Source organism: Synchiropus splendidus, chromosome 1 (genome assembly GCF_027744825.2).
Source record: "Synchiropus splendidus isolate RoL2022-P1 chromosome 1, RoL_Sspl_1.0, whole genome shotgun sequence".
Taxonomy (NCBI): Eukaryota; Metazoa; Chordata; class Actinopteri; order Syngnathiformes; family Callionymidae; genus Synchiropus; species Synchiropus splendidus.
The window spans coordinates 51,728,940-51,746,772 of NC_071334.1; the positions used below are offsets into that span (position 1 = coordinate 51,728,940).

The 17,833-nt window shown below is 42.5% G+C and overlaps 1 protein-coding gene across 1 annotated transcript in view; it reads right to left on the reverse strand.

Annotated features, from left to right (window-relative positions):
* klf7a (Kruppel-like factor 7a) overlaps nt 1–14,422 on the reverse strand; it is a 47,619-nt gene extending 33,197 nt beyond the window's left edge. The window contains exon 1 of the mRNA XM_053853145.1: nt 14,059–14,422. Coding sequence (XP_053709120.1) covers nt 14,059–14,160 — 102 coding nt within the window. The 5' untranslated portion in view covers nt 14,161–14,422. The remainder of the gene's footprint in view (nt 1–14,058) is intronic.
* Nucleotides 14,423–17,833: the final 3,411 nt, after the last annotated feature.

The following is a 17,833-nucleotide window of genomic DNA, read 5'->3' on the forward strand; positions in this document are numbered from 1 at the left end:
TTGAAAACATATCCTATGTTTTCAACCGACATGATGAAGTGAACATGATCAGTACTTTGTCATGGTTCTTTACAGGTTAATATGTTGTGGTTAGGGATGATCCCATCAGGTCTTTTGCTTCCGATCACTGATACCGATCAGCCAGGGTGCAGATTTCTACAGCCAAACATGATGTTTAAAAGCTTGAGTACCCTCGGTCAGCATGACATCCGGTTTCTGGAGCCATTCTTTTTCAGTGTCCCATTCTTTTTTCTCCCAAAAAAAAAAGTACTATCGTCTCTTGCTATCATAAATCACAGTTCATCTCTTGCTTCCACAACGCTGCCTCAATATATGACATTTCCTTCACTTCTGTTATACTATGTTTTGGACTTTCATTTGGACCAATGCAATGGGTTTACTAGGCTTAGTTTAACGTAGGGGCTGGTTCTTGACTTTTGGCTGAGTCAGCAATATTGACTGTCACACATGAATTGAATGAATAAGACCCATCATGGCAGATACCGTTAGAAAAGAGGATACGCAGTAGGGCATCTCGACATCATGCACCTGCAGATGTGAGGAAAAGCAGATGCTGTCCTTTACACACACACGCACGCAGACATACACACACACACATAAACCCTATAAACTTCCTCTTCAAACCTCTCGCTGTGTCTTTTCTTGCTTTTCTTCGCACACACACACCGCTCCAATGAAAATTATTGATGTGCTCTCTTATAAAACAGTGGCTACTCCCTGAAGTATTCCTGGCAACATCACAGTCTGAAAATAGCTGCCGACCCAAATAACTTTCCCCCTTTGGAACAAAGCAGCAGCCAGACCACAGCCACCAGCAACGGGCTTTACTAATTGGCATCAGTTGACAATGGAATAATCTGGGGTAATAGACTGAATAACACATAGCTGTAAACGGAAGAAGCGGGAGGGTGTGTTGTCTCAGCGTGGCAGCTAGACGGGGGTGAGGAAGAGATTGGGGGCTACGGGGTAAATGGGGATCGCTGTTTACTTGTTAACATAAGTTATCAAATCTGTTTCCCTGAAAACGTGCGTTTGGGAATTGTGCAATAAAACGTTAATGAGACAGCAGTCGTTTAGTTCAAAGATGGAGACAAGCATCGAGGGGTTTTAAAAAGTGAGTTGATATATTCTGAGAAAAACTGTAGTTCTCATCCCCAGATGTTATTTTATCTTAGTTCACTTGAAACCATGACATGATTTTTGTTATGACGGACAACAGGACTAGATATATAAGTGTGTGATCTATAACATTTGCTCATTTAGTACAAAAAGAACAAGTCAAATGTTTGTTTTTTTTTCCTTTTATTTTAACTGTGCAGGTGTGTAAGTGTGAGCTGACTTACTGAATTGCCTCACGTCTTTAATCTGCTCTGTTGGATTTGAACTGACCTTATTGTCTTATCAAGGTGAGGAAAAAAATCATTGTGTTGGTCACTTTTATTTTTGTCCTACCAGACATCATCAAACTCCCAAATTCCTACATGTTTGTGAGAGAACTGCAGATATGCACTTCTCCACAGAACAGTTCGCTGCATGGCACTGGGGAGCAAGAGGTGCAACGGGAGCGGGCTTCAAGCCAAAAGAAATGCCAAAATATTTCTCCAATTAAAATGCTGAGTTAGTTTTGTCAACATTTTTTTTTTAAGTATGAAACTTATCTGCATTTTCCTCCTGACAGCTCATTTTGCTTCCATGTCGCGAGTGGTGCGACTCACGAGATGTGGATAACCGCCAGATTACGCAGCCAAACAAATATCGAGAATCTGAAAATTTCGCTCATATTCAGTGAAAATTCCGGTCCGATCATGGAAACCAGGTTGATGACACTTCAAGTGGGACATTATACAGGCAGCTAAAAGCCTGCCTGCAGCATCATTGTAAGCAAAGTGACCCCAATGTTTTGTCCGTCGCCAGTGGAGCTGCTCAGTGACTGTGATCATCTGCAGGAGGCGACAGCGACACGATGCAGTGAGTGCATAGAGCCTACTGCCCAGGACTGTGTATGTACGGCATATCAAACTAGTGGAGACTGGGCGGGGTGCTGGCCCTGTTCCCACCCGACCCAATCCGTACCGACCCAGCGCATCGGTGGTAACCGTAGTAGGTTTTTTCCAAAACAAAATATTTAAATTGCATTTTAACTTGAAATTTCATACATTTGTGAAAGACTTGACAACAGCAGCTGTAAAGTCAAGACTGGTCTTCAGAAACAATCCTGGGACCAGCTCGAATGAGACCAAGACATGACCAAGAAAAATGCACTTAACAGAATATTTTAGATTGTGAATCACAGGAATATATTGAAGAGAGGAAGTATGGCACATCACCCAGCAGCCACCAAAATTGGACACTCACGAGGGACAATCACAGAGGTGTCGCTTGTCCACCATAGAATCCAACAGGCATTGATCGTGCTCAAGATCCGAAAGAAATCTGGAACCGGGAAGTCAGAGCGGAAGTGGCGACCGCAGATAATAATGAGTTTATGAGTAAACCATATCCAATGACAAAATTCCTCAGTTCACCACCAGCAAGACCTTCTTTCAAGTCGAAAAAAACAGCAAAATCAGCAAGACTGGAAGTCGCAGCACGTGAATGAAGAGTGCTCAAAGACAAGCAGAGCGGTATAAACACAGATGTCGTTTGGCAGCACCAAGAGATCCATCTCATCAAAGGGCTGCCAGGCCGTCATTAAGGCTTAAACACACACTCCTCTTTGTGAATACCAGAACAGAACAATGGAGGAACAGCGCTACGCTGGCATGCTGACGAATGGTGCTTCCCATAGGTCTCATTAAATCACACAAGGGCACTTCTCCAGCCTGTTGAATGAGCTGCTCGCACGTCCGTCGCTCCATATTTCTCCAAAAATATTTCTCTAAAATCCTTGGGAGGAAAAATGGCACTGCGGCTTTGACATGCAGCATAATTCAGCCCTGTACCTCTAAATCAGACACTTGGGACTGGACAAGTCATCCAGTGAAAATCAATGTTTTCTCTTCTGTGCATATCTCTCTTTTTTCAACTGACAAATGCTATTACTGTTCAGATACTTGGTGATTCATGGAGGGTTCACTGCCATCAGGCGTGGCCTGAGAAAGTAGTGGAAATGGCAATGTTCTGTGGGCTGAGATGGGGACGTGGTTCTGCAGTTCACACAGATCCATATGTTGCAGCCTACATTCTGCTGTCTTGTCGAGGTCTTATCGCTTCTAATCTTTTACTTGCTTTTCTGAGGGAGGTTTGCACTGCGTTCTGTTGCCACGATCACCTCAGTCCAGATTCTGGTAGTATTCTCACCATATTTCATAGGGACGTCCCAGTCGGCAATTGGATTTGGCATGTTCTAACATTGTGCTGTCACTCTCTGTTAGGGGCATAATGGCACTGTTGACCCCCTATGGAATCGGGAAACTAGCATCAAGTGACTCTGGCAAGTTGTGGAACCTGATAACATGTAATCACCTTTGAGGTTTTCATAAGAAATATTGCTGTTAGCATGACCTCGCCAGATTCGCAGTCAGATTTCATTCAACAGGTGGACAAACAGGACTGGCGTTCCATTGTGGACGGACATGCAAAGTGCGCACAACACAACACTAAGCTACTGCAAACAAAAGAGTGCCAATAGCAGCAGGCTGTTTTGTCTGGTGAACCGCATATACAACATAAACACGCCGGTGCTTTATCTGCTCGAGTAAACTCGATCCCATTTGGTGTGGGCTGTGAGCTTCAGCGTTGTCTTATTAACGATCGGTGTGGCCTCAGCGCTACATGTCCTTGTGGCTGACACGTCCAAGATCTACGAGTCATGATTGATGACCAGCTTCGGATGACAAGCTTTGCTGGTGTTTACTCGCAGCAAATTGCCCTTGTCCCCCTTCTCCTTAAATTTTTTTCTGAGAGCAAGTGAGGGATCCTGGAAGGCTTTAAAAGCCCTTCTGGATTGGATTAACTTTCCAGAGCGACAGCTGAACAAGCAAATACGCCATGCCAGGCCAGCTTTGCCAGCTTACCAAAGCCGCATAGCAACAAGTATCTGTGAAGGCACATTTATGCTCAACGTTACCAACGGATCCGGATACGGACAGATCCTTTCTGCGTTCATTTCGACCGTATTTCCGTGATATGGGCCAAACTGAAACCGTTGGGGCTGCTTTGTAGCTCACACAAAGACACGAAGAAGACAAACCAATGGTGCACCACCTCCTACAGCGCTGTCTCCGTTTATGCAAGAGGACCATGATCAATACTTCTTACACAGTCCCCATGTTTGTCTTGAAGTTTGCTGTTGTCAAACCTTTGACTCCAAACTGCCCCCCCTCTCTGGTGGATATACTGGTGAACAGCAATACCACCATAAAGAACACTTGGAAGTATCAGTGACAGAAACACCGCTACAAAAGGACGGGTGAATTTTTAGCATTGTGGACCTTAACCTGGTTTATGAAAAATTATGGGGACAAACTGCTGGGACATCAATCAACTGGAGAAGTCTCCAGCGAATAATTACTATGGGTTTGAGTTGGGTATGGGTATGAGTTGAGAACCTTACCAGGCATGATTCAATAAAGAATAGCATGTACTAAAATGAATGCAAATTCAATGCATACAGTAGAAATGTTTGGTCACCTGAGCACAGAAAGGTCTGTTAACGGTGCAAGATAATATATCTCACCATTACAGTTGGAGTTTCTAAAGCCCATTATCCAGAGGAGCTTTAGGTCCTAAATGTCCTGTGCAAAACTTCCGGTGGTGAAGGATAAAAAGCAGTGATGTGCAGATGAGGCTTCATGAAACAGTGTCCTAACTTTCAGAGCCCACCAGATGGTGCTCTTGATTTTAAAATGTGAGGTTTCATAGAAATTGTTGTTTAAATCCAAAGATTTTAGAGCAGAAAGCGCCATCTAGTGGACACCGAAAATAAAGACACTGTTTCGTGAAGCCTCATCAGCCCATAAATCTGCCCAGCCACTGTCTACAGGATGCATGAATTGAATGCAAAAAAAAAATGATTTGCATTTCAAGCTCTTGGGGATGGTGGCCCGCATATTTAACCAAATCTGCATGTATTTGTCTTTATTTTTTTCAGTTGTCGTCCTGCCACAGCTCTTCTTCTGTCTTTGCACATTATATAAACGCCTCTGCGTTTTTGGCAGGTCAGGGATACTTGGGGAAGAGGACTTTTATGTTCAGTGTCAGTCAAACCACTCAAACCGGAGACACAAACCTGGACAATGTACACAGAAAATTTCTTATCTTTGAAGTGAAAATGACTTGTAATGACAGGACAACTTGTTGAATGGTGCACATGGGGTTTCATTTGTTTTGAAATGAAGATGAAGAAGAAGAAGTCAAAACAGGTAGTTTCAACACCTGAAGTACTATGTTGTAAAATGTATAACTATGTACATGTACGATAATAATGGAACCCTCTATGAATCACCAAGTAACTGAACATTCTTTCATTTCCCTCATGATTGGATGGAAAAAACCCGGTTGCACAGAATCTAAACTTTAACGGCCCGAGAACAGCTTCTTCTGCACTGGAACAGAATCACTTTGTCTGAGAGAAAGTCGGGAGATAAAGTGAGAGACAGTGAGTCAGTGGTGATTTGCAGGCACCTGAGCTGCTCTTCCTTTCTTTAGCTCACGCTTCCTTTGACTTGTACTCGCTAGACTGCATGAGCGAGGTGCCTCCTGAGTTTGGCTCAACCGCATTGAAAAATCGTACGTGCTTAGGAAGGTGAAAGAAAAGAAAAACCTGTCTTTTTCAAAATGTCAATCAAATGAGTGCCCCAAAAATGATACATGAAGATTTGCATGCCATGAGTCCGACTCCTCTCTGACAGATGTGGAGTAAATGAGTACTTCCAGAGCAGCGTTCTCTTTCACCAGTGCTTCGCACCTTCTCATCAGCGGTCACAGTCGCCTATCATTGGGAATCTCCTCCGTCTGAATGATGGCAGGGTTCAACAGTGGCAGAATGAATGTCTCTAGGTCAGGGGGTCGCCTCTACATCTTATTACACAACACACACATCTACACACCTGAAATATACATCAAATTCTTGCGCTGCTTATCCTGAGTGGGGTCACGCAGGCCAGAATCAATCCCGGTTGACATTGAGCAAGAGGCTGGGATAGCCATCCCTCCATCGCAGACATTGAAAACCTCTTAAACACACATCTGTGGACAGTCTGCAAACAAGAAACCAAAAAAAAAAAAAGCCATCTTAAATGATACTCCAGTGCATGGCTAGTGTTAGTGTAGGTGCAGAGTATTCTGAATTATTCATCACATTATTTCCATTTAGGAAAGAAACACCTCTTATTTCTCACTTCATATTTCAATTCAATTTGACTTCTATTCAATGCTATTTCATCTGCAATAGGAACTTGATGTGCTGTTTACAAGACTCCATTCTTCATTTTAAACAGCAGCTAATTCCCACTTCAGTTCCTCTGAGCGATGCCTGTTTTTACCAAGTAGTTTTACACACTAACTTCACTTGTCATGGAGATGGGTTTGGATTTGGTTGTTTTCGTTCTTACATAACTCCACATGATCAGGAGCCAAGTGAAGCTCCGTTACAGCTCATTTCAATTCTAATTGGATGACCTTATCACTTCTTCCAACTAATCAGACATGCATCTTTTCATGAGTAATAACCATGATGCTTAAAAAAGAGCCTTGCAGAGATGGAAAATTGTGGAGCACAAAGACCTCCTTTCAAGCATGGTTGAGTCACGGGCCTTGCCGTGTCAAAAAGATTGTGCGAGGCATCCATCTTCTAGGTCTTCTGACTGCAGGTCGGGTTAGAGGTGAGCAAAACAACATGGTTGGAAATCCACTGTACATTAGGCATCTTGAGAAGGGACTGGTCACTCTGAACACTTTGCGAATAATGAGAAACTAACTCTGCCGACAAGAGTTCTGCGATGTGTGTTTCCATGAATATATTATCATTCTGCATTCAGTCAGGGATGAAACCATCTCTACCCTCTTTCATCATCTCCAGTTATACTGAAAGGGAATTAACAAAAATAAAAAATAAAAAAAACATTGTTGAGCATCCACAGTAGAGTTCCGGAACCTTTGCCTCTTACAGTTGATGTGACATTTTAATAAAGCCACAGGCGCGGAACAAAACCACTACGGGGAGTTGTGCGGAGACAAATATGATTAAGTCTCCGTTTGGCTCCTTTCCTTCCCACCGCTCGCAGAACGACAAACTCTCACTAGTAACAGCAATGATTTAATTTTGATTTGCAGAATGACATCAAGATGCTGTGAGGGAAAGGTCACAGAGACGATAAGAGGTGGGCTTCAAAAGTGGATTTTGATTTCGCCAGTTGTGTAAGGACGACACTATCAAGGGGAGGTTGGAACATTTTAGGTGTCAGTATTCTCAATACAAGGGATGTAAAGCAGCATTTTGGGGTTTGATAGCTCTAAGCAACAACACTGCTTTTGAGTATTTTTCTCTTTTGGTAGATTTAAGAAACAAATTGCACAGAAACATCATACAATATGAAATCATAAATGTCATGAATCATAAATGTACTGTGGTATATATATATATATATACATTGGTTTTTTAACAAATCAGAATTCGAACAAAATTTAGAGATTTTTTTTTGCTTCAGATTTCGAATGAAAATCCAGAACTCGAACGCCCCCGAAAAAAGCCAGAAAAAACATAACGTGCGCGGACCGATCAGCTGACCCACGACGCTCTTTGTTATTGTGTATAACGCAGCCTCTATATGCAGATGTGTAACATTAGCTACATTTACTGACTGTTTTTTCTTCATATTGAGGTGTAAAACCTTGTCTCCACACTGGACCGTGGTCGAGTGTCACAGGGGAGGTGCTCGCTCTCCACACCTCCGAGACTGGAGCACTCACTCCAGGGTTTGATGTCCTGTTGTGGGCTGGAGCTGGGACAGGGATCAGGCGAGTCTGGGACAGAGCGTTACTTGGTTTATGACTTTGTCACAGCCAAACTGCACATAAGCGCACATTCAGAGCTGGACACACACCGGGCACCTCTTCACTTCTGGAGAGACGTCACTCACTCGGCAACCCCTCCCACATGCAGCGGCCACACACATATCTATATATATATATATATATATATATATATATATATATATATATATATATATATACATACATATATATATATATATATATATATATATATATATATATATATATATATATAAAACACAGCCCTGATAGAAATGAACAAACCAAAGAAAAATACATGTCTAGCTTTACAAATCAAAGAGCACAGAAGACGGGTAAAGTAATGACGACAGGGTGAATGTGTCTCCACTCCTACAGTAAATCTTGCTGTGCTTGCAATGAAGCAGCACAGCTCATACAGTAGCTTTCCGCATGACAAAATCCATAAGGCGCTAATTGTATGAGGGAGAGAAGAAAATGGACGGAAAACGGAGACAAAACTGTGGGGCTGTGTTCACCATCAGCCCTGCTGTGAGTGAAGAAAAACAGCTGTAGCCTTCAGAGGATTGCATAACACACACACACACACACACGCACACACCAGCATGCATCTATACCATTAGCACTTCCTGCTCTATCATGTCTCTCAGCCAGTATGTCTTCATGCTCTTGAACTGGAAAGGAAGGCAACGGAAATGTGTCTTTCACACAGGCCGGAATATGATCATAAAAGTCTTCAACTCTTTACTGTCTGCATCTCAGTGTTTCACGGGTTCGCAAGCTCAGTGGACTGTGAAATGCGAAACCTTGCTGCAATGTGCGTGCTTGGCAACTTCCACCACCTCTATGGTCGCCATTCCAGATCCTGGAAATGTGCTTGCTATCGAGTCGCCAGCGAGCAGTGCGTGCTAGTGGACGCTTCTGTGCGTACGGAGGTCGATCCCCGATGCGCTTTCCTCATTTAGAAGGCTCGTCTGTCCCACATGGCTGCCTGCCACTGCGACACGCAGACGCATGGCCTGGTTGAGCGTCGGCTCTCAGTCTGCATGACCGTCCACGTGTGCGGTTGCACCATTATACATGTGTGGATGTGTGGCAAAAGGTCAAAGGCAGACCTTCATTTGCACTGTCCTGAGATGTCATGCCCCTCAGGTAAAGTGCTGTTAATGAAGGGGGGACAGTATGTGGGGGTACAGTAGACTCATATTAATTCCAGTCTTACTCTGGAGTCCTGAACTGCCTGCACAAAGCAAGCATTGTGGTGTGAATTTCCATGCATATGATGACCAGCAAATGTTTGCAGGCGCAGCTACACCCCTGTAACTTCAGCGTAGACATGAATTAATATTTGAAAGCCACAAATCAGAGAAAGAAAGACAGCAGGTGTGAATATTCCTTTCACTGATATATACATTAAAAAATGTATATATATATATATATATATATATATATATATATATATATATATATATATATATATATATATATATATATATATATATATATATATATACTTTTTTTTTTTTTGCCAATACATACTTTTGAGGAAAAAAACAATATACAAGAAGCCAAAACACAAGAAGAGGAAAAAAACATGACGACTGACTTATTCATGAATGACCAAGTGGTTTCCTTTTTTAGTTTTATTTTGCATCACAAATAAAAAATAAACAAATAAATAGATGAACATGAATCAAAACTAACAACTCTGCATCTTGTCTGCTGTGACCAGACAAGTTGAGCCGACCACATCTCAGCTAACATGACCACGCTTTTACTTTCATCTTCAAACTCTGCAGCGCTGACCCCTCCAGAACACATTAACCTTAAGAGCAAATGTCCCCATTGTAAAGAAGTAGCCACACACCAGTATTTAACAGAAAAGCAGCCTTATTTCAGGCAGGTACATTAACGTTAAATTCAAGGTTACCTTGTTTGGCCACCAGTCTGTCCTTGCCTCCACCATCTTGACTTCATTTCAAATTAAACAACCATGTCAATGACACCTCACATCATTTTTAATCCAAGAGCGCCATCTTGTGGGCTCTGAAAATTGGGACACTGTTTCATGAAGCCTCATCAGCCCATCACAAGTAAAAAGCAAGTGTCTACGGCTGAAACGTCGTCAGAATAAATGGCAATAAACAAAACAGAAAAACAAGCCTGTGACTATACCAGGTCCAGCTCCGGCCTGCTGCTGGTCCCCACTCTGAAGAAGAACAAAAACTCGTGTTGTGGGAGCAGCGAGAGGGGACAACACATTTTCAGTTTAGAGCAGGAGAATGTTCAATAGCAAAACAAATAGACAGCCTCAAAAGTACCATCTGCAGACCTCCAAAAACACTTTCTTGCTTTCCTGATCCCCAGCCCCCATTGCCAGGCTGAATCATGCCTCACAGACACCAACAGGGGACACAGTCATTACTCTTGCCATCGCATCTCTGGGAGCCATTTAGGGCAGACAACAACGGCCTCCTATCTCGCCATCAGACCCCCATAAAAGCATCACATTCTAAATTGTGCTGGGAAGACAGAGGGGGATTGCTCGAATGGATCACGGGTGGAGGAGCGGAGCTTTTAAAGGAAACCACAATTCATAACTCCTGCATTCAGCCATCTTCGTGTCAACATCCACGCAGCGTACTTTAAAGGACGAGCACGCAACCTTGCTTATGAAGTGCACTCTAGAGTCTAGCAGGACTTTTAATTCACTGCTTTTTGAGTTTTTTTTTCTTTTTTTTTCCAAAACTATATGTAATATTGGAGAATATGGAAAATGGGAATAATATAAGGTGAACACAGCAGCTCAAGTGAGCCACTAGAGTAAACTTTGACGCACACACATTTCATCCAGAAATTTCCTTCAGTATGTCAAATGAAATCTATATAAAAATAGGATGTGATCAATAGAAGAAGCACTACACCAAATAAACCTCTAAGTGACGATGATAAAGGGTTATGGAAGAGTAAATATTCATTCCATGAGAGTAAATAAATATGACATATGCGAAAGACTGGTGGAAAGCTCCACTCAAGATGGAGCTCTGTCTTGAACGTAGGGCTGTGTATCGGCATACACACCTCGATACAGGAGTGGTGATACGATATATTGCAATACTGTGGGTTCAGCAATATATTGGAACAAGAGCCATTGTTTTAAAGGCGAAAACCAGATAATGCAGTTCAATATTATGCGCCTGAAAACGAGTTTATTGTTGTGACACCAGCCCAGTCAGACTTTCAGTTAAATGTCACAGTCCAACAATGTAGTCAACAAAATAACTCAAGCATGCAAAAAGAAAGCATCAGTATTAAACACATCACGAATGCAGCAGCATATCTAATATATTAAATAGCAATATAGACAACTTGCAATATCATATAAGTATTGCGATTTTTCAGAAAAAGTAACAATACAATATGTGCATATTTCGCTTACAACTGTCCATGAAAGCACACATTACTTTTGTTAAAACTTTATCAGGAGTGTTGGCAAGGAGTATCACAGTATAATTGTGTATTCTACATGTTGACATGCAACTGCATAGGCCGAGGTTCTCTGAGCGACGAGAGGCCCAGGAAATAATTTGGCACCATTGGCAACCAAGAGGCTTGTTGTTGTTATCCATTAAGCAGAGAGAAGTGAAGGTTAGCGTTAGCTTACATCTAGCAAAATATGAATGCTCACAATTACGCCTAGTTTTTAGTTGTTTTGAGGTGATAACAACACAGAAATGTGATGTATACAGTGGAAATAAATTATTGAAAAAGCTTTACGGCACAGAAGCAGAAAAACTGACTATAAATATTAAAAAAATATTTGCAGTCCGAGTGTGTACCATGGTAAAAGTTGATTGAAATGGAACTAAGTGACGCTTTCACACACATGTAAATTACATAAAATCCGACTGTGATTATCAATCTGAAGTGCATAATAAGTAATGAGCGTAATGAGCTATAGACTGTAGCTGTGAGGGTTGGATCTCTGTTTCCACACTGGTTTCTTCTTCTCTTCTTCCCTGAACAGTTTTCAAACTAAACCATTCATCTTTGGGGCAGATAACGTGCGGTTTAATGTCCTGAAATGTCTGATTTTACAGATTATAGTAATGAAAAAGACTCAGGATGAGGGTCTGGATTAAAAATTGAATTTTGCGCTAGAGTTGCGCCTTCTCTCGGCGATGTGGATCTATCGATGGTATCAGAGGGAAGATCAAGACTTGACTGGGGACTGTGTTCGTGCTCACTGGACTTATCTTTTCAATCGGATATCAGGAGCAGCATCGTCAGAATTTCTATGTGAACCTGCAGTTCAGCCCTGGCGCTGCAGCGGCTGATGTCTGGAAGACGTGGCAGACAGTCTGTCCAATCACAGCGAACTGACATTTCAGGTCTCCACAGATAAGAGCACATGCGGCTCTTGCTTTCATTTGCATCAGGTATTGATTCAGAGATGCAGCAACGACGCCACATGGCCACACGCGGACCATTTAAAAACCCTCCATGAGTGAAGGCAGAGTGTTGTTGTTAAAAAAAAAAAGTGTGTTGGTGGCGAACATGAAAATGCCAATTAGGCTGCTTGGCCACAAGGAATGGATCACACACCGCTCTTCCACCCGCACCCCCTCCTCTGAAGGAGTGAGGAAAAGCTGAACAATACCAGCATCAAATTTCCATGGAATGATTTTTTTTTTTCGCTCTCTCCCACTCTCTTCTGGTCAGTCAAGTGCAGCATGGAAAGCGTCATCAGTAGCCGAATCGATGCATGTGGGCTAAAAGCCACCCTTCTTTTATTTGAGGCTTGGAATCGGGGTGTCTAGATGGAATCAGGAAACATGACTACAGGTACGACTGGAGCAGGAAGAAAGTGGGGATTTGGTGTGGCGCATTTAATTTTCCAAAAAGGCATTTTTACAGGTTGATAAATGTTTTATGAGAGCCAATAAGAGCGTTACTGGAATTGCCTCTGAAATACACACATAAACACACTCCCATATAAAACCATACTGACAGACACACTCACAGAGTGAAAAATCCGCCCACACACTTTATAATAATGGAATAGAAAACACACACTGCTCACTGGTATCAGTGTTGCACATCGACACACACTCACAGACACGAGACACTCCACAACACATTCATGTACGCCGTGAACGCACACACACAGCACACAATTATCACTGCGATGAACATATATTTACACAGATATTCCATCTATGTTTGCAAAAACGGATGCTAAAAATTATACACGGACAAAACCACATCCTTGTTTCATACCCGTAATGGTCATTTCAATGAAAAAGAAACAGATATAAACGCACAATGCCGCTTATCAATAACAAATCAACAGTCACATGAATGGCCTTTACACACACACCATTTATCACCAATAATAACTGCAACAGCACATTTTCACCATGTAACACCCAAGATGACATTTAAGCACATACACACTCATTGTACAGAGACACCCAACACAGTGGGGCAGAGATTCTTCTAAATATCAAAATGCGCACACTTTACGCCAAGTACACAACAAGCAACGTCTTACAACTTGACACACACACACACGCACACACACACACACACGCTGGCCTATATACCAATACAGTATATTCGAGGAATGCTGTTGGAGAAAAGTGTACATCACCATGTGCTCCTCCACACCCACGCTCAGTGAACTTGGAACAGCGTGGACACATAAGTCTCTTCCTTCACCTCACATTTTAAAGACACTGCCAGAGACATGTTTAAGTATCTATAATGGATAAGAGTGAAGGCTCGCGCCCGCGCAGGGGGGGTCAATCTCAGGGATGGACATGTATAATTCACGACCATTTCTGCCTCTATGATGGGATTTGGAGCTTCATCTTCCCAAATAGCCAGTGACAGCTTCATTACGCGCCGGCGCACGTACGCACCGCATCCACGCTTCCATCGTTCACAGAGAGAAACGAAGTGACAAAAAGGCGTTCATATCCCGGAGGAGCGCTGATCCATCATTTAACACGGGAAAGTTGACGGATTAACGCGGAGCGTGAGCGGCGTGAGGAGACGTACCTGCTGCCAGTTCTCCTCCAGAGACGGCATGGCAGAGAAGTAGCCGGTGTCGTGCACAAGCTGAAGTTCCTGAAAGATGCTGTGGTCCGCTAAGACGTCCATGCTGACGCGAGGTGCGCGAGAAAATAAGCTCGAATGATCCACCGCCGGGTGAGAGGCTTCTCTTTGCGTCTGTGTCACACCGTCGCCTACACTTCTGTCACATGAGTCCACCAGTAAAAAAAAAAGACGACTGAATGTTCACTCCACGAGTAGAAGCGTGATTTCGTGCGTCCCCGTACCTGCGCGCATTATCTGACTCCGCGCGTAAAAGATGGTGATGGAGTCTCCATGCGTATCCCCGTTGCCAAAATAGACTCCGATGTGGATCCGTGGGAGGGGAGGGGCGCGGCGAGACGTGGGGCGTGGCTTCGTTGTCAATCACCTGCCCTGTTTGTCCATTTAAGGCAAATAGGCGGAAGAGTAGCGATTAGGGCGGCAGTGGAGCGTGAGAAGGCGGGGTTAGAGAGATGGCCGGCCCCAGATTGGCTGCACTGACCAGTCACTCAAACTCAATATGGGCTCGATAGGTGAGCTATTTATGGATGGGTATATTAGATTTGGAAGATGGTCTGAATGGCCAGACTGAGAGATGACACGGACTGGATATTATTTCGCCCAGAAAGATGGACCTGAGCAATCCGTTAAAAATAGATTTAGAATATAATCGATTGATCTTTTTCCAAGCAGAAAGTGCATCACAAACCAGGCATAATGAAACAATATAGGTATTTAACTGCATTACCACCGAAACGTGACCGTACTTACTTACATAAACAAGTGCTTTCACACACAGGTTTTCTCCCAGAGAAATGTCAAACAATTCTGATTCAGTGGTTTTAACTTTTTTTAATGGATTTTTAGCTTCAAACATTTTTGTATTATGAAATTAGGAGTGAAATATTCATGCAGTATTAGACAGAGAGCAACTCTGACACAACAAGCACGTCTACAGTCTCCATTTCTCAACACACTGCTTCTTATTTTGCACCTGAGGACCAGGCGAACACTTTTTCAGGATGAAACATTGACTCTGTTTGCCACCCTGCTTGTCAATTATAAGGGGTGAATATGGGCGTGTGGTCTGCAGATAGCGTGGGCAAATATTACATTTTAGAAGCCAAACTATACATTCTCAGGCAGCCTCTGTGACACATTGATGCACACACTCTCGGATAGATACACACTGTACGTCTGAGGTCTGTAATCTCCTTCCAGTGTGAGTGGAAAGTGGCCAAGGCTGAAGCTGTGCGATTTACGGTTGGCATTTTGGGAGGGAGAAATGGACGACGAAGCCCCCGCTGACATTTATCCATTTGACACAACTCACTCCAGCGCTCCTCCTCGCGTCGGCCCACTCCACTCCTGCCTCGGTCTCTAAATCGTTCCCAGGATGAACCTACTCCATTTCGACACTTCTGCATTATATCTTCCCTTGTTTTCTTATGTCTCCCGTTAGTTCTCCATTTGTAATTATTGTTGAATAATTTGTATTTTTATTTTTTGTTTTCAAACCCAAACATGCAAAATGATTACAGCACAAACAGCGATAACCTTCAACATCAATTTCGTTTACTTGAATATGCATGGTTTCTATTTCAGAAACGTTGAGTCTGTATATTTTTAAAGACACATCATATCTTACCTCCTACTGCTGAATCATTTCCTGCTCGCTCACCCTTTGTAGCCCAAGTGACTTCAGAAAGCCTTAGTGGATTTTCTAGTTGTTATCTACTTCTGACACTAAACATGACCGAAAATGTTTGTCGCTCTACAAGCTCTCATGCGTTCAGCAGTCATGACTTGACAAACAAAGGAGTGTGATGACTCAAACTTCTATTGTGGTCTCTAGACTCATTTCTGTCAGGGAGAAATGGTCAAATACAGTGAGCAACAGCGCAGCCACAAAGTAATCCGATTACTAATGACTGCTTCAAAGTCACTCAGTTATTTAATCAATTGATTTTGGAACTTATTTTAAAAGTAACGTTGTTAGAGCTGTTTTGATCATATAAAATGGAGAAATGTGCAGATAAAACCATGATATTTTCCAAAACAAATGTACAAATGAACCAAAACAGCAATGGTTTATAATAAAAAAATCGAAACTATTAACACACATTACGATCAGTGATCAGATAAAACGTGCCTCAAGAAGAGTCAGTTCCCGTCCAACACCAGACACAGGCGAACACAGGCCTGACATTTACTGGCTTCAGTAAAGAGTGTTTATCTGGTTCGAATATTTGTAATGGGTAGATGAGGTTTCATGACACAGTGTCCTGATTTTCAGAGGCCACCAGATGGTACTGTCTGCTGCAAAATGTTTAATAGTATAATAATAAGTATTATGTCTTAAATAATAATAATAATAAAATAATAATAATAATAATAATTATAATAATAATTATAATAATAGTTATAATAATAAGATATTGGTAAGACATTTCAGTTTCCAGCCATTTTTTCCCAAAATGGCTGTTGCGAAAGAAACTGTCTGGAAATGACAAAGTGGGGAGTCATTTGATTCAATTGCAAAGCCTAATGCATGAACAAGCAAAGGGAATGAGGACTTCAGTGTCAACTGTGGATGCCAAGTCCACTTGACAAATGTGATGCCATACACTGGAAAATGTGTTGCTTTTCACCTGCTTCTTGGTGTGTGTGTTTGAGTGTAGCAGGGCAAAGAACAGTAGTGAAGCATGCTAGCGCCAAATCCCCGGATTCCCCTATCAATGGGAATACAAGTGTGTCATGCCAGAAAAGGTGTGCTTGGTTGGTGACGCACGCGCACATGGTTGCTTCACTAGGACAGTGTGGGAAATGTTGCCACAATGTTTGACGCGGTAACATCAAGGAACCATCCAAAAGTCCCACCCCTGAACAAGAATACAGAGGGTTTTGGTCACATATCTATGGCCATCTTCAGTGCTGTGGGAATCAACGGAAAAATGAGTCACAATAAACTGAAGCAATTCAGGTTCCAGTACCTGAACACTAATGATGGGCTGATGAGGCTTCATGAAACAGTGCCCTTATTTTCAGAGGCCACCAGATGGCGCTCTTGGTTTAAAAATGATTTGGTTTCATTGAAATGGTTGTTTAAATCCAAAGATTTTAGAGCAGAGAGCACCATCTGGTGGCCTCTGAAAATAAGAACACTGTTTCATGAAGCCTCATCAGCCCATCACTACTGAACACACAGAATGTCTTGAATATCATGTGCTTGGTACAACGCTAACAACATGATCATCATCATCATCATCAATCATCATTTTAGAAAGAATTTTGTCACCACTCAGGTTACGATCTATTCGGCTTTTCTCTTCTCTCGTCTACACTTTACTGAGTCTGCTATATACATGTGACCAAAACATCAGACAGTTGGTTCAGTGGAACCACTGCGGGAAGTTGCAGGACTAAAAGCACTGTGTATATCTCTGTTTGAAGAATCTATTCTCACACTCCTGCCCTTGCTACTGCTCCAACCTTTTGCATATCATAGAAGAAAAAATAAGTGCTGGCCATTATCTGTGGGCATGGCGCGTTATATTGTGGATGCTGACATTGCTCTTACCTGGCAGTTGGTGCTTTTACTATATTAATAATGTAACAGGAAGCATCCATCACACGGCTATGAGGCTGCTAATCATGTCAGCTCCCGAATATTCTCTCCTTTCATCATACAGGGAAGGGGGGGAGGGATGACGGGAAACTGGCGAGGAGTGAGGAAGTG